Consider the following 21,080-nt stretch of genomic DNA (forward strand, 5'->3'; position numbering starts at 1 on the left):
TTCCCAACAAACACCACTTATCTCCAGGTGGGTAGAGAGGTAGTTCAACCCCAACACGAGGGGGAAAGACATGCCACCTTCCTTCACTGGTTGCCCCACTTGTCACCCAGAAGGCTGTTTCCCAAGGTCTCTGAAAGGGAGAGTTTCTGTCACAAGAGATGCCGGGCTCTGTCCGCAAGTTGCTGTGTCGGGCCTCTGGCTTTACTGGGACAGCCGGGCAATGCCTCTTCTACCCAAGAGTGCGGCTCTACATCTTGCCTCTACCTGCTCATTTCTACCTGTGCTTAGGGGACAGTAACTTCAGACAACTCAGCAGGCATACTTAGCATCTTCATCCCATTTGAAACCTAGGGCCGGGGAGGTGGGTAATTACAGGACTACCTGGGACGTCCAGATGCTGAGGTCCGGCTGAGGTTTCCACCTCGCTCGGCAAAACTATTCAGAGCCTTCCTCTACCCAGGAAGATGACGGGAGGCTGTGAACACAACATGCTGACTGCGTGGCTGGGACATTTCTACGGGAATGCAGGATGAGCTTTTGACAAAGTGCCCAAGTCACAAGGGAACCAGGTAGTTCTTAAGACCAAGGGTTTCAGCAGGGTATTAGGGTGAGAGCAGTAGAGGGGGATAATGTAAAATGCCACCACCATAGATTCATATCGCACATGGTACACACCCTGGATGGCGTATTGGGAGCATACATAGAACAGACACGTGCAGGTAGCACCCCCTATTGGTATACTATGTGGTTTGGTACATCAAACCGTTACTTGAGGTCTATGAAACTGTTAACTGGTCAGAAATGGGAAAAGCCATTCCATAATAGCATCCTTGAAGGAGAAGCTTCAGGAAACATCTACCATCTGCTAAACTTGGAGCCAAAGCAAAGCGGCTCCTTTATATACATATACATACACATATACATATATATATGTATGTATATATATGATGTTCTGTTTTGTTGCATTTCCCACAGATTAAGGTAGTTTCTGGAAAACAAGTCAAACCAATGATGAAAGAGTACAACCAGGAGACATTACGCCCTAGGTGGCGTTCTCCTTGACAAAACTGTCCTTGGAATAAGAAGTTGAGGTTCACACTAGGTGACCTTTGACATATGTAGCCTAAAGCAAGGCTTGGTCTAGACGCCACGTTCCTGGAACTGGAAAGAACTGATGTGTTGCAACATCAGGTCTCGTGGCTAAACTGAGAAGGTTGGCATTTGTCTGTAGCTTGACTATTTCAGAAGCACTTTGCCACCTCTACTGGAAACAACTTTATTCTGGCAGAGCTTGGGTGGTAGGAGGCAACGTGCAGGGCCCTTAGGAGCTGGAAGTAGATTGAGGGAACAGCCGCTTCCACAGGTGGTGTACTTGGTGGGGGCCAGTGTAAGGACCAAAGCAGAAGGCACCCCACTCAGTGCAAGTCTCCCGGGGTGCTCATCTTTCCTTAGCAAGGTTAAAGTAGAGTGGTTCTAGATGATGCTAAGAAGGTTTGTATAGGTTGTCTGGCGGGAAACCTCCATGCAGAGTCCAAGTCTTAGGCTGAGTGGAGACTGACGGAGAGCTGGTCTCAAGGCCTTCCCTTAGCAGAGCTCAGGGTCTCCTGGCTGAGCTGCAGCTCCCACACCACTCAGGCATCCCCCGTGCCCCCGCCCTCCCCCCAGCCTGGGTGGCGTGGCTCTTGTTTTCTCCCAGCAGCCTTTACTTCTCATCTTCATCCCCCTCACTCATGCTGCTGATGGAGGCTGAGGCGGCTTTGGGTGAGGAGGGGGGTGAGGTTTTGTTCGGGAGCCACGAGAAGGTGGGCGACGGGGAGCGTGAAGGGGACCGGCTCCTGGTGGGGCTGCTCACAGGGCTCTGCTTCGGGGACAAGGCCTGCAGCATCCGGCTACTCCTCTCCTGGAACATCTGCTTCTAGAGAGAGAAGGGAGAGAAGGCGTCTGTTAAAGGAGCCTTCTGAGGTGGTAGGGAAACAAACAAGGCAGGAAGGACAGCTGCTGCTCTAAATACCTGCACGCACAAACGCAGGCTCGCATGACAGCCCGTGTTCCCCAGACTATCTCTGGGGAGGGGCTGAGTGAGATTCTGGGGCAGGAAGATGCTGCCACATCAGATTATCCTCCCGGCTGGTTCTTGGGACTCATCCCTTCTTACCACCTTTTCCTCCATCTCCAAATCGAACTGCTATCTGATGTGCCAGGCAAATGGCAATGTCCTCGGTACTTCGAAGTGCAGCAGGAAATAAATCCCTATCCTCATGGATATGAGGGAGGAATCACACAATAAACAATATATGAGGTGTGTCAGATGGAACTATGGTCTGAGAGAAAACTACAACGAGAGAGGTTAGCAGATTGGGGTGTGGGCCGGGGAGACAGGTGGGCTGCAAAGGTCAGTAGGGTGCTCAGGGAAGGCCTCACTGAGAAGATGCTGTCTGAGCAGAGACCTGAAAGAGGTGAGGAGGGGACCACATGAATGGCAATCGGGGGGGAAGCACGTTCCAGACAACTCCGAGAAGGGAGCATGCAGTGCACATCCCAGGACAAGCAAGGAGACCCTGGGGGCTGGAGTGGAGTTACCTGGGTGAGGAGGGGCATGGGGGGAAGAAAAGGATAAAGTTGGTGGTCATATCGAAGCTGGGGCTTCAGTGACATGCGGGAAGATGGGGTGGAGATGGGTGGTGAGCCCGTGGGGCTGGATGAGGACTGGCTTTCCAAACAGAAGGTGCTAGGTAGACAGGGCTAAGCATAACTGCTTGGCCTGACTGGACCCCAAGTGCCTATAGGGTGACAGTAGTTGAGGCTGGAGCACCAGGAGGAGGATGGATTTCTCCTGAGGAGCCCCTGGAAGATTTTAATCAAGAGAAGGGTATGGTAAGATGGGTGATGTAGAAATACCTTTGGGTATGAGCATAAAAGCAAAAAAAGAAACCATTAAAAAAAAAAGATTGATGTTTGGCTGTATAGAAAATTTAAAACGTCTGTACCGAAAAAAAAAACCAAACCACTATGAAATAAGGTACAAGGCAAATGAAAAAAAGGGGGAGGGCTTCCCTAGTGGCGCAGTGGTTGAGAGTGTGCCTGCCGATGCAGGGGACACGGGTTCGTGCCCCAGTCCGGGAAGATCCCACATGCCGCGGAGTAGGCTGGGCCCATGAGCCATGGCCGCTGAGCCTGCGCGTCCGGAGCCTGTGCTCCGCAACGGGAGAGGCCACAACAGTGAGAGGCCCGCGTACTGCAAAAAAAAAAAAAGGGGGGGGGAATTTTTGCAACATTTAAATACAAATAAAGCATTTTAGTATATAAACAGAGCTTAGAAACCAAAAAGAATATAACGACCATTTGGCACATACAGGTAACTCACTTATAAATGAACTCTAAAAAATGTTTGGCATCACTAATAAACTAACGCAAAGTGATGTGAGATAGCTCTTTTAATATATCAGATTGCTAAAGATATTTTTCATCTTCCCAACCTTTTAAAAGTTTTTCCAGTTTTGAGATAGAATTGACATACAACTCAATTGTATGAACAACTGAACTTCTCTTTCTGGTTCTTAAACTATATACGTTTAAGGTGTACAGCATAATGATTTCACTTAAATCGTGAAATAATTACTACAATAAGGTTAGTTAACATCCATCATCTCATATGGATACAAATATTTTTTCCTTGTGATGAACACTCTTAGGATGTACTCTCAAAACCTGTATATATACCATACAGCAATGTTAACTATGGTGATCATGTTGTACATTACATGCCTAGTACTTACTTATAACTGGAAATTTGTACCTTTTGATCCCCTTCATGCAATTTCCCCTCCCCATACTCCCTACCTCTGGTAAACACAATCTGTCAGTGAAATCATACAGTATTTGTCTTTCTCTGACTTATTTCACTTGGCAAAATGCCCTCAAGGTCCATCCGTGTTATCACAAATGGTGGGATTTCCTCCTTTTATATGGATGAGTAATAATCCATTGTGTGTGTGTGTGTGTGTGTGTGTGTGTGTATAAACCACAACTTTGTCCATTCATCCATCGACAGACACTTAGGTTGTTTCCATGTCTTCACTATTACCAATAATGCTGCCATGAACACAGGGGTGCAGTTATCTCTTCAACACAGTGTTTTCATTTCCTTCAGATATAATAGTTGACCCTTGAACAATGGGGGGATTATGGATGCTGACCCTCTGCTGTCGAAAAATCGGTGTAAAACATTGGAGTTGGGCCCTCGGCGTTCACAGTTCTGTCTGTGGATTCAACCAACTGTAGATTATGTAGTACCTTAGTATTTAATACTGAAAACAATCCAAGTATAAGTGGACCCATGCAGTTCAAACCTGTTCAAAGGTCAACTGTATTCCCACAAGTGGAAATTCTGGATCATATTTTGAATTTTTTGAGGAACCTTCATAATGTTTCCAGTATTGGTTGTACCAGTTAACAATCCCACCAACAGTGCACAAGCATTCCCTTTTCTCTACATATTGCCAGCATTTGTTCTCTTGTCTTTTTATTGCTCACACTCTAACAGGTGTGAGATAATATCTCATTGTGGTTTCGATCTGCATTTCCCTGTTGATTTAGTGATGTTGAACATCTTTTCATGTACTTGTTAACCACTGGTATATCTTCTTTGGAAAAATGTCTTTTCAGGTCCTTTGCCCATTTTTAAATTGGATTACTTGGTTTTTTGCTACTCAACTCTTATGAGATCTTTATATATTTTGGATGTTAATTCCTTATCAGATACATGGTTTGTAAATATTTTTTCCCTTTCCGTAGGCTGCCTTTTAATTTTGTAGGTGGTTTCTTTTGCCATGCAAAATTTTTCAGTTTGATGTAGTCTCATTTATTTTGTTGTTTGTGCCTTAGGTGTCATATCCAAAAAATCATTGCCAAGACCCACGTCAAGGAGTTTTGCTCTGATGTTTTCTACTGGGAATTTTATGGATTGTGATCTCACATTGAAATCCTTAATCTATTTCAAGTCGATTTTCGTGGGTGGTGTAAGATAGGGGTCTACTTTCATTCTTTTACATGTAAATGTCCAATTTTCTAGCACCACTTATTGAAGATACTGTCTTTTCTCTAGTGAGTATTTTTGGCTCCCTTGCTTGGGTTTACTCCTGGGATCTCAATTCTGTTTTGTTGGTCTATGTGTCTGTTATTATGCCACTGTCATGCTGTTTTTTTTTTTTGTTTTTTTTTTTGCAGTATGCGGGCCTCTCACTGTTGTGGCCTCTCCCATTGCGGAGCACAGGCTCCGGACGCGCAGGCTCAGCGGCCATGGCTCACGGGCCCAGCCGCTTCGTGGCATGTGGGATCTTCCCGGACCGGGGCAAGAACCCGTGTCCCCTGCATCAGCAGGCGGACTCTCAAACACTGCACCACCAGGGAAGCCCTGTCATGCTGTTTTGATTACTACGGCTTTATAGTATAGTTTGAAAGCAAGAAGTGTGATGCCTCCCACTTTGTTCTTCTTTCTCAAGATTGTTTTGGCTGTCCACACAGGGTCTTTTGTGCTTCCATATAAATTTTAGGACTTTTTTTCTATTTCTGAAAAAAAATGCCATTAGAATCTTGATGGGAATTGCATTGAATCTATAGATGACTTTGGATAGTATGGACATTTTAACAATTCTCTCAATCCATGAGCATGGGATATCTTTCCAGTTATTGGTGTCGTCTTGGATTCCTTTCTTCAGTGTCGTGTAGCTTTCAGTGCAGAGATCTTTCACCTCCTTGGTTAAATTAAGTATACTATTCTCTTTTGTGTGTGTGTGGCACACGGGCCTCTCACTGTTGTGGCCTCTCCCGCTGTGGAGCACAGGCTCCGGACACGCAGGCTCAGCGGCCATGGCTCACGGGCCCAGCCGCTCTGCGGCATGTGGGATCTTCCCAGACAGGGGCACGAACCCACGTCCCCTGCATCGGCAGGCGGACTCTCAACCACTGCACCACCAGGGAAGCTCCAGTATTCTATTCTTTTTGATGCTACTGTAAATGGGATAATTTAAGTCTCTTTTCCATATAATTCATTATCAGTGTACAGAAATGCTGCTGATTTTTGTATGTTAATTTTGTATCCTGCAACTTTACTGAATTGAGTAGATCTAGCAGTCTACTGATGGAGTCTTTAGAATTTTCTACATATAAAATCATGTCATATGCAAATAGAGACTATTTTACTTCTTCCTTTCCAATCCTAATGCCTTTTATATCTTTTTCTTGCCTGATTGCTCTGGCTAGGACTTTGAGTACTATGTTGAACAGGAGTGGTGAGAGTGGGCAGCCTTGCCTTGTTCCTGATTTTAGAGGACAAGTTTTTAACCTTTCACAATTGAGTATGATGTTAGCTGTGGGACTGTCATATATGGCCTTTATTATGTTGTGGTATATTCCTTCTATACCTAGTTTGTAGTTTTTAACAACTGTCATAAATAGTTGTTAAATTTTGTCAAATGCTTTTTCAGCATCTATAGGGATGATCATGTGATTTTTTTCCTTTCGTTCTATTAATTGATGCATCACATTGATGGATTTGTGTCTGAACTATCCTTGCATCTCAGGGATAAATCCCACTTGGTCATGGCGAAAGATCTTTCTAATGTGCTGCTGAATTCAGTTTGCTAGTATTTTACTGAGAATTTTTGTATCTATATTCCTAAGGGATATTGGCCTATGGTTTTCTTTTCTGAGAGTGTCCTTTTCTGGCTTTGGTATGAGGGTAATGCTGACCTTGTAAAACGAGTTTGGGAGTTTCCCACCTCCTCAGTATTTTCGGAAGAGTTTGAGAAGGATTGGCATTAAATCTTCTTCAAATGCTTGCTAAAATTCACCAGTGAAGCCATCTGGTCCTGGGCTTTTCTTCATTGGGAGATTTTTGATTAATGATTCAATCTCCTTAATACTAATTAGTCTGTCCAGATTTTCTCTTTCTTCCTGATTCAGTCTTGTTAGGTTGTATGTTTCTAAAAATGTGTCCATTTATTCTATTTTGTCCAGTTTGTTGGTGTATAAATTGTTCATAGTAGCCTCTTATAATCCTTTGTATTTCTGTGGTATCAGTGGTAATGTCTCCCTTTTCATTTATAATTTTGTTGATTTGAGTCCTCTCTCTTTGTTTCTTGGTGAGTCTAGCTAAAGGTCTGACAACCTTGTTTATCTTTTCCAAGGACTAACTCTTAGTTTTGTTAAAGTGTTGTTAACCTTTTCTATTGTCTTCCTATTCTCTATCTCATTTGTTTCTGCTCTAATCTTTATTTCCTTCCTTCTGCTAACTTTGGGCTCAGTTTGTTCTGCTCTTTCTGGTTCCTTAAGGTATAGAGTTACGTTATTTGAGACTTTTCTTATTTCTTAATGTAGGCATTTATTGCTATGAACTTCCCTCTTTGAATTGCTTTTGGTGCATGCCATAAGTTTTGGTATGTAGTATTTCCATTTTTCATTTGTCTCAAGATAAATTATTTCCCCTTTCATTTCTTCTTTGATGGGTCAGGAGAATATTATTTAATTTCCATGTATTTGTGAATTTTCTAGTTTTCTTCCTGTTACTGATTTCTAGTTTCATACCATTGTGGTCAGAGAAGATACTTGGTATGATTTCAATATTCTTAAATTTGCTTAGACTTGTTTTGTGGCCTAACATATGGTCTATTCTAAAAAATGTTCCATATGCACTTAGGAGTGTATATTCGGCTGTTATTGGATAGAATATCCTGTATATGTCTCTTAGATTCAGTTGATCTATTGCGTTGTTCATATCCACTGTTTCCTTATTGATTCCCTGTGTGGATGATCTATCCATTGTTGAGAGTGGGGTATTAAAGTCCCCAACTATTATTGTACTGCTGTTTGTCAATTTAGGTCTGCTTTGTATATTTGGGTGCTCCAACGTTGGATGCATAAATATCTACAATTATTATATCTTCTTGATGGATTGACCCCTTTATCATTATATGTGGACATTCTTTGTCTCTTTGTACTATTTTTACTATAAAGTCTATTTTGTCTCATGTAAGTACACCTACCCCTGACTTCTTAAAATATACCATTTGCTTGGATTATCTTTTTCCACCCCTTTCTTTTTTTTTCTGTTTGTTTTTTTAAATTTTATTTATTTTTTAATTTTTAAATTTAATTTGTTTATACAGCAGGTTCTTATTAGTTATGTATTTTATACATATTAGTGTATACATGTCAATCCCAATCTCCCAGTTCATCCCACCACCACCACCCCCCCTGCCACTTTCCCCCCTTGGTGTCCCTACATTTGTTCTCTACATCTGTGTCTCTATTTCTGCCCTGCAAACCGGTTCATCTGTACCATTTTTCTAGGTTCCACATATATGCGTTAATATACGATATTTGTTTTTCTCTTTCTGACTGACTTCACTCTGTATGACACTCTCCAGATCCATCCACGTCTCTACAAATGACCCAATTTCTTTCCTTTCTATAGCTGAGTAATATTCCATGGTATATATGTACCACATCTTCTTTATCCATTACGTCTGTCGATGGGCATTTAGACTGCTTCCATGACATGGCTATTGTAAATAGTGCTGCAATGAACATTGGGGTGCATGTGTCTTTTTGAATTATGGTTTTCTCTGGGTATATGCCCAGTGGTGGGATTGCTGGGTCATATGTCATTCTATTTTCAGTTTTTTAAGGAACGTCCATACTGTTGTCCATAGTGGCTGTATCAATTTACATTCCCATCAACAGTGCAAGAGGGTTCCCTTTTCTCCACACCCTCTCCAGCATTTGTTGCTTGTAGATTTTCTGATGATGCCCATTCTAACTGGTGTGAGGTGATATCTCATTGTAGTTTTGATTTGCGTTTCTCTAATAATTAGTGATGTTGAGCAGCTTTTCATGTGCTTCTTGGCCATCCGTATGTCTTCTTTGGAGAAATGTCTATTTAGGTCTTCTGCCCATTCTTGGATTGGGTTGTTTGTTTTTTTAATATTGAGCTCCACTCCTTTATTTTCAGTCTGTCTGTGTCTTTAAGGTTAAAGTGAACCTCTCGTGGGCAACATATTGTCGGATCTTGTCTTTTTTTTAACCATTTAGCCATTCTGTATCTTTTGATTGCAGAATCTAGTCCATTTATGTTAAAAGTAATTATTGATAGGGAAGGACTTATTATTGCCATTGTGTTAATTGTTTTCTGGCTGTTTTGTAGTTCCTCTGTTCCTTGTTTCATATTTTGCTGTGTTTTTTGTGTGTGTTTTGATGTCTTTTGGTATCAGTAAGCTTTGACAACTTTATCATGTTCTTTTGTGTAAATACTACAGGTTTTTGCCTTATCATTACCATGAGGCTTACATAGACTATGTTAAAATAATAACGCACTATTTTAAACTGATAATGACTTAAGTTCAATAGACTTCCTAAACTTTACTTTTGCTTGTCCTCTCCCTCACATTTTAGGTTATTGTTGCTGGACAGTTGATATATTATTAAATATTGTGTAACCAATATCAAATTATTGTAGTCACGGTTATTTTTACTATGTTTTCTAACTTTTTAAAGTAGTATTTATTTATTTATTTATTTATTTATGGCTTCATTGGGTCTTCATTGCTGTGTGCAGGCTTTCTCTAGTTGTGGCGACTGGGGTCTACTCTTTGTTGTGGTGTGCAGGCTTCTCATTGCAGTGGCTTCTCGTTGCAGAGCACGGGCTCTAGGCATGCGGGCTTCAGTAGCTGTGGCACACGGCCTCAGTAGTTGTGGCTCACAGTCTCTAGAGTACAGGCTCTATAGTTTGGTGCACAGGCATGTGGGATCTTCCCAGACCAGGGATCAAACCCGTGTCCCCTGCATTGGCAGGCGGATTCTCAACCACTGCACCAGCAGGGAAGTCCTGTTTTCTAACCTTTAACGTACAGTTATGTGAATTACGTACCACTGTTACATTACAGAATCTAACTTTGACTATATAGTTACCATTACCAGTGAGTTTTATGCTACCTTCTTATGTTTTATGATGTTATTTAGTGTCCTTTTACTCAAAGAACTCCCTTTAGCCTTTCTTGTAAGGCAGATCTAGTGGTGATAAACTCCCTCAGGTTTTGTTTCTTCAGGAATACCTTTATCTCTCCTTCATTTCTGAAGGATAGCTTTGCCAGGCATAGAAATCTTGGTTGATGGTTTTTTTCAAAAATTTGAATATACCATTCCATTCTCTCCTGACATCAGACGTTTCTGTTGAGAAATCTACCAGAAGTCTTATGAGGGTTCCAGTGTTTGTAATTTCTCTCTTCTCTTGCTGCTTTCAAAATTCTTTGTCTTTGACTTTTGACAATTTAATTATAATCTCAGTGTAGCCCTACTCAGGTTTAACCTATTTGGTGTCCTTTGTGCCTTATGGATCTGGATGTCCCTTTCTCTCCCAAGTTGTGGGAAGTTTTCAGCCATTATTGATTTAAATAATACACTTTGTCTCTTTATCTTCTCCTTCTGGAATTCCCATAATGCACATACTGTTTCTTTTGATTGTGTCCTGTAATTCCCATAGGTTTTATTCACTCTTCTTCATTGTTTTTTTCTTTTTCCTCCTGACTGGATAGTTTCTTGACTTCTAGGTTTCTTGTGCCTAGTAGAGTCTGCTTTTGAAGCTCATTGTTGAGTTCTTTAGTCATCGTACTTTTCAGCTCTAGGGTTTCTGTTTGGGGTTTTTTTTTTTTTTTTTTTGATGGTTCCTATTTCTTTGAGTTTCTCATTTTGTTCGTGTATGGTTTTCCTAATTGTGTTGTCTCTGTGTGCTTGTAGTTCACTAAACTTCTTTAGGAGGATTATTCTGAATTCTTTGTCTGAAAGTTCAGAGATGTCCATTTATTTAGGGTCAGTAGTTGGAGCTTTATTAGTTTCCTTTGCTGTCATATTAACCATATTTTTCATGATCCTTGATTTCTTACATTGGTATATGCACATTTGAGTAAGTGGTCTTCTCTTCCAGACTTTACATGTGTACTTTGGCAGAGAGAGACAGTCAGCTCAGTTTGGGTTTCTGGATGTGTTTGCTGGTAACATCCTTGGGCAGGAATGGTTTGCTATCAGGGTTTATTTTGGGGTGAGGCCGCTGCCCAAGTTCTGAGGTGACGGGGCAGGGAGGGCTTGCTGCTGCCTGAGAACAGTTGGATAGGACTGCTGATTTGGTTCCCTGCACAAGTGAGGCTGTAGCTTGGGCTCCACAGCTTCCTGGGTTTTCTGGTCAGGATAACTAGATGGTCATGACTGGGTACTATACTCACTGGTAGGTGAGGCCATGAATTACCCTCTCTTCCCTGGTAGGGCAGCAGAATAGGCTCCAGGGCCAGTACGGCTTGTTGTTTGGGGACCTGAGTCAGGCAAGAGTGTGTACTGAATTCCCTGGCCAGACAGGGCCACCAGTTTTGCTCTCTGTTCAAGTGCCACTGTACACAGGGTTGCTGGATGAGCTAGGCAGCTTCCCGTGTGCTCTAGTTAGATTCTGTGGTCGGGTGGGCTGCAAGGTGTATTCAGCAACGAGTGGGGCTGTGAACTAGGTTCCCTTCCTGGGCACGGTGGGAGAACTAATTCCAAGGCCAGAAAGGCTCTTTGTTGGTGGTCTTGATTCAAGCTGACCTGCACTCTAAGTTCTGTAGCTGAACACAGCCACTGGCTTTGCTCTGCCGTCTGTCAGCTCTGCCTGCCAGACTCTGTGCTCAAGTATTGCTGGGCTGTGCAGCTTCCCAGGTGTTCTGGCAAGGCTTTCTGGTTGGGTGGGGCTGGGAGCTTCACTCAGCAGTCAGTGGGGGTTAAAACTCAGCTCCCCTGCATGCATGGGGACAGACCGGGCTCCAGGGCCAAAAATCTTTGTCTGAGGACCCAAATCAGACAGACTTGGACTCCACTGAGTTCCCAGGTCAGATGGTGCCAATGACTCGACTCTGCAGATGGACAAAGTGGCTGGCTGGCGCTACTACTTGGGCACTGCACATAGGAACTTGGTCCGTCAAGATCAGAGTGCTGGTTGTGGCATGATGAGATTCTCAGTGGTCAAGTCCTTCAGATTCCTCTGCAGTCACCATGGGGTAAGACCAGAGATGGTCTCGCAAGAAAGAACCCACAGTGCTGGGAGAGCTGGATGTCCATCTGGGCCTCTTTCGCCACTGGAGGAACCAGAGGCTCGGGGGAGATTTCTCCACGGTGCCATGCTGGCCTGGGGGAGGGGCAGTACGGTGAGCACGTAGCAGCTCCTCTTACCCTTCTAATGCCACCTGTCTTGGTCTCTGTGGTGCAGGGCGTGCTTCAGCCTCACCCAAGTGTTCTAGGATTCTCTCAGTGGTGTCTTCTCTGTGAATAGTTCTCTTGTGAGGGAGAACAAAGTCAGGAATGACCTATGTTGCCATCTTGATGTCACTCCGCCAAGATTTTTTTTTTTAATTGGTAATGGCCAGTGTTGGTGAGGGCTCAGGAAAAAGACTACACTCCTGTTACTGCTGGTGGAAGGGTAAAATAGTAGTGCCGTTCGGAGGGGTAATTGGGCAAATAGGCACAAAAACTTTTTTCCCTGAGGAGACGGTCAGAGATGTAAATTTGTGTACATGGACATTCATTGCAGTGTCAACAGATAAAATGTCAAACTCCCTAAACAGGTTAGAGAGATCTTGCACAACTCTGAGATTATACACTAAGCAGCTGACGAAAATCAAGTCCTTAAAGAATATTCAGTAATGTGAGGAAATGTTCATGAGCTATTGCAAGGTAATGATTTTAGAATAAGAAAATATATACATGTAGATGGAAAAAAGATGGGGGCAATACCCGCCAAATATTAGCAGTGACTACTCTGGGTGATGAGGCTAGAGGTGATTTTTAGTTTCTTTTATTATTTTCTTTACTTTCTAATAGTTCTACAATGAACACACTATTTTGACCATCAAAAAAAAGATACGGTAGGAAGAAAGAAAGATAATTGAGGCAAGGAGATTAGGCCAAAGGGCATTGCAATAATGTCACAGGTAAGAAAATATTAAGGCCTCAGGCACAACATCAATTCCCCCGCAGTCATTTTCCCTTTTTGAGTTGTAGCCCATTACTTTTTAGGAGCTCAAATCTCCTCTAGCAGATACAAGAGAGATGACTTGCTGATCACTGAGATCCTTTCCAGATTTAAAACTCCATAATTCTACGGATACACCGATTATTCATCTTCCATTAAAGGCATTGATAATTCTGCCGGAAGACATCCAAACCCCTCAAAATCAAACAGAAACAAATGCTGTAGTACAACAGCATTAATTTAGATTAAGCCCATTTATGAGACAAAATCAAATGCCAAAAGGATAGGGTGGCCTGCTATTAATGGCAACATGAAAAAAATATCCTTGAACTTCTAACAGGCATTTCTATTTTTAAATTTTTTAAAATTTATTTTTGGCTGCGTTGGTCTTCGTTGCTGTGTGCGGGCTTTCTCTAGTTGCGGCGAGCAGGGGCTGCTCTTCGTTGCGGTGCGCGGGCTTCTCATTGTGGTGGCTTCTCATGTTGTGGAGCACGGGCTCTAGGCGTCTGGGCTTCAGTAGTTGTGGCACATGGGCTCAGTAGTTGTGGCTCGCGGGCTCTAGAAAGCAGGCTCAGTAGTTGTGGCGCATGGGCTTAGTTGCTCCTCGGCATGTGGGATCTTCCCGGACCAGGGCTCGAACTCGTGTCCCTGGCATAGGCAGGCGGATTCTCAACCACTGTACCACCAGGGAAGCCCCTAGCAGGCATTTTAAAATATGTGTTTTTATTACTGTAATCTTTAAGTATATTTTTAGTGGCAGCCACTAGCCCTCCTGCTGTTAATGGATTGTCAGCATTTCCATTAGAAGCCCACTTTCTAAGGAATCTCCAACTTGTCTCCTATAGTTTGACTCAAGCTCATAACTGAATATTCTGCCTAAGGGGATGAAATCATTTGAACCCTTAATGATAAACAGTGGTGTCACACTTTATAAAATGCAGTATCCAGGCAAAACAACTATGGGTCTTGATTTGCAAGCTCTCTGATCTGTTTCTGGTACATTTTGAAAGGTGGTTCCCCTGTGAAGGAGCTGAACTGAATCAGGTCAGGAGACAGTTTGTAATGAGCTTCCTGGGAAGAAAAGCACTTTAGAAATATAACAAATAATGAAGACTGTGGCGTGGCATTTTCAAAGAGACAAGACTGAATTTAAATTCAGTCTTTTGCTGTATTAAGAGGTTTCCATTTATAAAGTTTTCTCCCAAGAAAATAATCCCATTTATAGTCCTGCCCACATGAAAATAAATTTCTATTTCCCCTCCTACAATGTTTTCCCTTTTTAAAAAAAGTTCTTAATATCTAGTAAGGCAGTAAATGTCTTGACACATGCATTTAAAGGTTTCAGTGTTTCAGATATATTCTGGCACCACCAAAAAGGAAATAAAAAATATCCTAGTTACAGATGGTTTGGACCTCCTGATATTCAAGATGGAACTCATGGAGAGTTTCAGTTCTGTGCAAATCAATAAGCAACAACTCACCCTGAAACAGTGCCCGACACGTGCCCTGTGTACCCAGCACTGTTATAAAGGGCTTTAAAGTATGAGAAAATTTAATCCTCCCAACAACCCTAGGAAGTGGCTGAGAGGTAAATGAACTTGCTCAAGGCTACCCAGCTAGGAAGTGAGCCCCTGCTCATGACCAGCTCTCCATAAGTTTCATAGTAGGAAGCTTTTCATGTTTACTCATGTTTTATTGAATATTTGTTGGAAGACAAATTTTTCAAACTGTCCAAAAGACAAGTGGGAAATCTAGTTCATATCCACGAACTGCATTTTATATTTCTTTTCTCAAAATTAAGTCTTAAAACTTAGCAATGCCATGAAAATGGCTATTATAAGGAACAAACAGAAAACAACAAGTGCTGGAGAAATTAGAACTTCCGTGCATTGCCAAGGGAATGTAAACTGGCGCAGCCACTATGGAAAACAGTATGGCAGTTCCTCAAAAAAATTAAAAAGAGCATTATCATATGGTTTAACAATTCTACTTCTGGGTATATACCCAAAAAGACTTGAAAGCAGAGACTTAAATAGATACTTGTATAGTAATGTTCATAGCCAAAAAGTGGAAACACTCTAAATGTCTATCGATGGATGAATGGATAAACAAAATGAGGTATGCATAAATAACTGTATATGTGTATATGTATGTATATGTACATGTGTATGCATATACATATGATGGGTTTGTTTTTTTGCTAGCATGGCTAAAGTATTTCTAAGATGGTATTGAAAAGAAACATTTTGTCTCTCATAAAATATTATGGAGGGTTTTCCTGGCATGGAGAATCTGAAAGCTCACAAAAGATTCATTGCTTCAACAAACATTTACCAACAGCACACTATGTATGGTTTGAGGATTAATCTAAACCCTGAGGATATAACAGTAAACAATAGAGGAAAAAAGTCTATGTTCATGTGTATATTTTTTGAGGTATAATTGACATATGTTATATTAGTTTCAGGTGTACAACATATATATATATATATATATATATATATAAAACACATATAATATGTACATATATATGTATGTGTGTATATATATATATATATATGTAAATGATCACAATAAGTCTTGTTAATCTGTTACCATACATGGTTGCAAATTTCTGTGATGAGAACTTTTAAGATCTACTTTCAAATAGGCAAGAGTATTATTAACTATTACCATGCTGCACATTACATCTCCAGGACTATTTTTTTTTAAGAATATAGAAAAAAATCAGTTGTATTTCTATACATTAGCAATAAACAATCTAAAAATTTTTTTTAATCCAGTTAAAATAACAAAAAGAAAAAAATATTTATGAGTAATTTAATCAATGAATTTAAGACTTGTATACTGCAAATCATTGTTGAAAGAAACTAAAGACCTAAGTAAATGGAGAGACATCCTGTGTTCATGGATTGGAAGATTTAATATTATTAAGATGACAACACTTAGAAATAAACCCATATATCAAAAGTAAATTGATTTTCAACAAGGATGTCAAGAGTATCCTTATCAACAAATGGTGATAGACAATGGATATCCATATCCAAAAGAATAAATTTGAACCTTAGTTCATAAGACAGATAAAAATTAACTCAATGGATCTTAGGGCTTCCCTGGTGGCGCAGTGGTTGAGAGTCCACCTGCCGATGCACGGGACACGGGTTCGTGCCCTGGTCCAGGAGGATCCCACATGCCGCGGAGCGGCTGGGCCCGTGAGCCATGGCCGCTAAGCCTGCGCATCCAGAGCCTGTGCTCCACAACGGGAGAGGCCACAACGGTGAGAGGCCCGTGTACCGCAAAAAAAAAAAAAAAAAAAAAAGGATCTTAGAGGAAACACTGGTGTAAATCTGTAAGACGTTAGATTAGGCAATAGGTTTTTTTTCTTAACATTTTTATTGGAGTATAATAAAATTGCTTTATCTCACACCAGTCAGAATGGCCATCATCAAAAAATCTAGAAACAATAAATGCTGGAGAGGGTGTGGAGAAAAGGGAACACTCTTGCACTGTTGGTGGGAATGTGAATTGGTACAGCCACTATGGAGAACAGTATGGAGGTTCCTTAAAAAACTACAAATAGAACTACCATACGACCCAGCAATCCCACTACTGGGCATATACCCTGAGAAAACCATAATTCAAAAAGAGTCATGTACCAAAATGTTCATTGCACCTCTATTCACAATAGCCAGGACATGGAAGCAACCTAAGTCTCCATCAACAGATGAATGGGTAAAGAAGATATGGCACATACATACAATGGAATATTACTCATCTATAAAAAGAAACGAAATTGAGTTATTTGTAGTGAGGTGGATGGACCTAGAGTCTGTCATACAGAGTGAAGTAAGTCAAAAAGAGAAAAATACCGTATGCTAACACATATATATGGAATTTAAGAAAGAAAAAAAAAGGTCATGAAGAACCTAGGGGTAAGACGGGAATAAAGACACAGACCTACTAGAGAATGGACTTGAGGATGTGGGGAGGGGGAAGGGTAGGCAGTGACGAAGTGAGAGAGTGGCATGGACATATATACACTATCAAACGTAGAATAGATAGCTAGTGGGAAGCAGCCTCATAGCACAGGGAGATCAGCTTGGTGCTCTGTTACCACCTGGAGGGGTGGGATGGGGACGGTGGGAGGGAGGGAGGGAGATGCAAGAGGGAAGAGAAATGGGAACAGGTGTATATGTATAACTGATACACTTTGTTATAAAGCAGAAACTAACACACCGTTGTAAAGCAATTATACTCCAATAAAGATGTTTAAAAAAACAAAAATAAAATTGCTTTACATTGTTGTGTTAGTTTCTGCTGTATAACAAAGTGAACCAGCTATTCGTATACATATATCCCCATATCCCCTCCCTCTTGCGTCTTCTTCCCACCCTCCCTAACCCACCCCTCTAGGTGGTCACAAAGAACCAAGCTGATCTCCCTGTGCCATGAGGCTGCTTCCCACTAGCTATCTACTTTACATTTGGTAGTGTATATATGTCCATGCCACTCTCTAACTTCTTCTTAGCTTACCCTTTCCCCTCCCAGTGTCCTCAAGTCCATTCTCTATGTCTATGTCTTTATTCTTGTCCTGCCCCGAGGTTCTTCAGAACTTTTTTTTTTTTTTAGATTCCATATATATGTGTTAGCATACGGTATTTGTTTTTCTCTTTCTGACTTACTTCACTCTGTAGGACAGTCTCTAGGTTCATCCACCTCACTACAAATAACTCAATTTCGTTTCTTTTTATGGCTGAGTAATATTCCATTGTATATATGTGCCACATCTTCTTTATCCATTCATCCGATGATGGACACTTAGGTTGTTTCCATCTCCGAGCTATTGTAAATAGAGCTGCAGTGAACATTTTGGTACATGACTCTTTTTGAATTATGGTTTTCTCAGGGTGTATGACCAGTAGTGGGAGTGCTGGGTCATATGGTAGTTCTATTTTTAGTTTTTTTTTTTTTTTTTTGAGATACACGGGCTTCTCACTGTTGTGGCCTCTCCTGTTGCGGAGCACAGGCTCCGGACGCGCAGGCCCAGCGGCCATGGCTCACGGGCCTAGCTGCTCCGTGGCACGTGGCATCTTCCCAGACCGGGAGAGGAACACGTGTCCCCTGCATCGGCAGGTGGACTCTCAACCACTGCGCCACCAGGGAAGCCCTATTTTTAGTTTTTTAAGGAACCTCCATACTGTTCTCCACAGTGGCTGTATCAATTTACATTCCCACCAACAGTGCAAGACGGTTCCCTTCTCTCCCCACCCTCTCCAGCATTTATTGTTTATAGATGTTTTGATGATGGCCATTCTGACTGGTGTGAGGTGATACCTCTTGTAGTTTTGATTTGCATTACTCTAATGATTAGTGATGTTGAGCATCCTTTCATGTGTTTGTTGGCAATCTGTATATCTTCTCTGGAGAAATGTCTGTTTAGGTCTTCTGCCCATTTTTGGATTGGATTATTCGCTTTTTGATACTGAGCTGCATGAGTTGCTTGTATATTTTGGAGATTAATCCTTTGTCCATTGATTCATTTGCAAATATTTTCTCCCATTCTGAGGGTTGTCTTTTGGTCTTGTTTATGGTTTCCTTTGCTGTGCAAAAGCTTTGAAGTTTCATTAGGTCCCATTTATTTTTGTTTTTATTTCCATTGCCCTAGGAAGTGGGTCAAAAAGGATCTTACTGTGATGTATGTCATAGAGTGTTCTGCCTGTGTTTTCCTCTTAAGAGTTTGATAGTGTCTGGCCTTACATTTAGGTCTTTAATCCATTTTGAGTTTATTTTTGTGTATGGTGTTAGGGAGTGTTCTAATTTCATTCTTTTACATGTAGCTGTCCAGTTTTCCCAGCACCACTTATTGAAGAGGCTGTCTTGGCTCCACTGTATATTCTTGCCTCCTTTATCAAAGATAAAGTGACCATTTGTGTGTAGGTTTATCTCTGGGCTTTCTATCCTGTTCCATTGATCTATATTTCTGTTTATGTGCCAGTACCATACTGTCTTGATTACTGTAGCTTTGTAGTATAGTCTGAAGTCAGGGAGCCTGATTCCTCCAGCTACATTTTTCTTTCTCAGGATTGCTTTGGTTATTTGGGGTCTTTTGTGTATCCATATAAATTGTGAAATTTTTTGTTCCAATTCTGTGAAAAATGCCACTGGTAGTTTGACAGGGATTGCACTGAATCTGTAGATTGCTTTGGGTAGTATAGTCATTTTCACAATGTTGATACTTCCAATCCAAGAATATGGTCTAACTCTCCATCTATTTATATCATCTTTAATTTCTTCCATCAGTGTCTTATAGTTTTCTGCATACAGGTCTTTTGTCTCCGTAGGTAGGTTTATTCCTAGGTATTTTATTCTTTTTGTTGCAGTGGTAAATGGGAGTGTTTCCTTAATTTCTCTTTCAGATTTTTCATCATTAGTGTATAGGAAGGCAAGAGATGTCTGTGCATTAATTTTGTATCCTGCAACTTTACCAAATTCATTGGTTAGCTCTAGTAGTTTTCTGGTAGCATTTTTAGGATTCTCCATGTAGAGTATCATGTCATGTGTGAACAGTGACAGTTTTACTTCTTTTCCGATTTGGATTCCTTTTCTCTCTTTCTCGTCTCTGATTGCTGGGGCTAAAACTTCCAAAACTATGTTGAATAATAGTGGTGAGAGTGGGCAACCTTGTCTTGTTCCTGATCTTAGTGGAAGTGCTTTCAGTTTTTCACCATTGAGCATGATGTTGGCTATGGGTTTGTCATATATGGCCTTTATTATGTTGAGGTAAGTTCCCTCTATGCCTACTTTCTGGAGAGTTTTTATCATAAATGGGTGTTGAATGTTTTGGGGTTTTTTTTAGATGTTGGGGGTAGGAGTTTATTAATTTATTTTTGCTGTGTTGGGTCTTCGTTTCTGTGCGAGGGCTTTCTCTAGTTGTGGCAAGTGGGGGCCACTCTTCATCGCACTGCACGGGCCTCTCACTATCACGGCCTCTCTTGTTGCGGAGCACAGGCTCCAGACATGCAGGCTCAGTAGTTGTGGCTCACGGGCCTAATTGCTCCACAGCATGTGGGATCCTCCCAGACCAGGGCTCGAACCCGTGTCCCCTGCATTCGCAGGCAGATTCTCAACCACTGCGCCACCAGGGAAGCCCTGTTGAATTTTCTTGAAAGCTTTTTCTGTGTCTATTGAGATTATAATATGGTTTTTATCCTTCAGTTTGTTAATATGGTGTATCACATTGATTGATTTGACCATATTGAAGAACCCTTGCATTCCTGGGATAAACCCCACCTGATCACGGTGTATGATCCTTTTAATGTGCTGCTGGATTCTGTTTGCTAGTTTTGTTTTTGTTTTTGTTCTTTTTGCGGTACGTGGGCCTCTCACTGTTGTGGCCTCTCCCGTTGCAGAGCACAGGCTCCGGATGCGCAGGCTCAGCAGCCACGGCTCACGGGCCCAGCCGCTCCGCGGCATGTGGGATCTCCCGGACCGGGGCACAAACCCGTGTCCCCTGCATTGGCAGGCGGACTGTCAACCCCTGCGCCACCAGGGAAGCCGTGTTTGCTAGTATTTTATTGAGGACTTTCGCATCTATGTTCATCAGTGATATGGGCCTGTAGTTTTCTTTCTTTTGTGACATAATTGTCTGGTATCAGGGTGATGGTGGCCTCATAGAATGAGTTTGGGAGTGTTCCTCCCTCTGCTATATTTTGGAACAGTTTGAGAAGGATAGGTGTTAGCTCTTCTCTAAGTGTTTGATAGAATTTGCCTGTAAATCCATCTGGTCCTGGGCTTTTGTTTGTTGGAAGACTTTTAATCACAGTTTCAATTTCAGTGCTTGTGATTGGTCTGTTTATATTTTCTGTTTCTTCCTGGTTTAGTCTCGGAAGGTTGTGCTTTCCTGAGAATTTGTCCAAATCTTCCAGGTTGTCCATTTTATTGGCATAGAGTTGCTTGTAGTAATTTCTCATGATCGTTTGTATTTCTGCCGTGTCAGTTGTTACTTCTCCTTTTTCATGTCTAATTCTATTGAGTC

At 41.7% G+C, this 21,080-nt stretch overlaps 1 protein-coding gene across 2 annotated transcripts in view; it reads right to left on the reverse strand.

The window, feature by feature from the left end:
- Positions 1 to 943: 943 nt before the first annotated feature.
- The window catches only part of PCYT1B (phosphate cytidylyltransferase 1, choline, beta), a 127,012-nt gene continuing 106,875 nt past the window's right edge, over positions 944 to 21,080 (reverse strand). The window contains exons 8-9 of one of the 2 annotated variants that reach the window (XM_029241333.1): positions 1,853 to 1,915; positions 1,266 to 1,543 (exon numbers count right to left, since the gene is read on the reverse strand). In XM_029241333.1, the coding sequence (XP_029097166.1) occupies positions 1,484 to 1,543; positions 1,853 to 1,915 (123 nt within the window). In that variant the 3' untranslated portion in view covers positions 1,266 to 1,483. Of the gene's footprint in view, positions 1,916 to 21,080 lie in introns of both variants that reach the window. The other variant, XM_029241331.1, reaches the window with a different exon arrangement.

The sequence above is a fragment of the Monodon monoceros genome, unplaced genomic scaffold, assembly GCF_005190385.1.
Source record: "Monodon monoceros isolate NGI ecotype Baffin Bay Population unplaced genomic scaffold, NGI_Narwhal_1 Super_Scaffold_22, whole genome shotgun sequence".
Classification (NCBI taxonomy): domain Eukaryota; kingdom Metazoa; phylum Chordata; class Mammalia; order Artiodactyla; family Monodontidae; genus Monodon; species Monodon monoceros.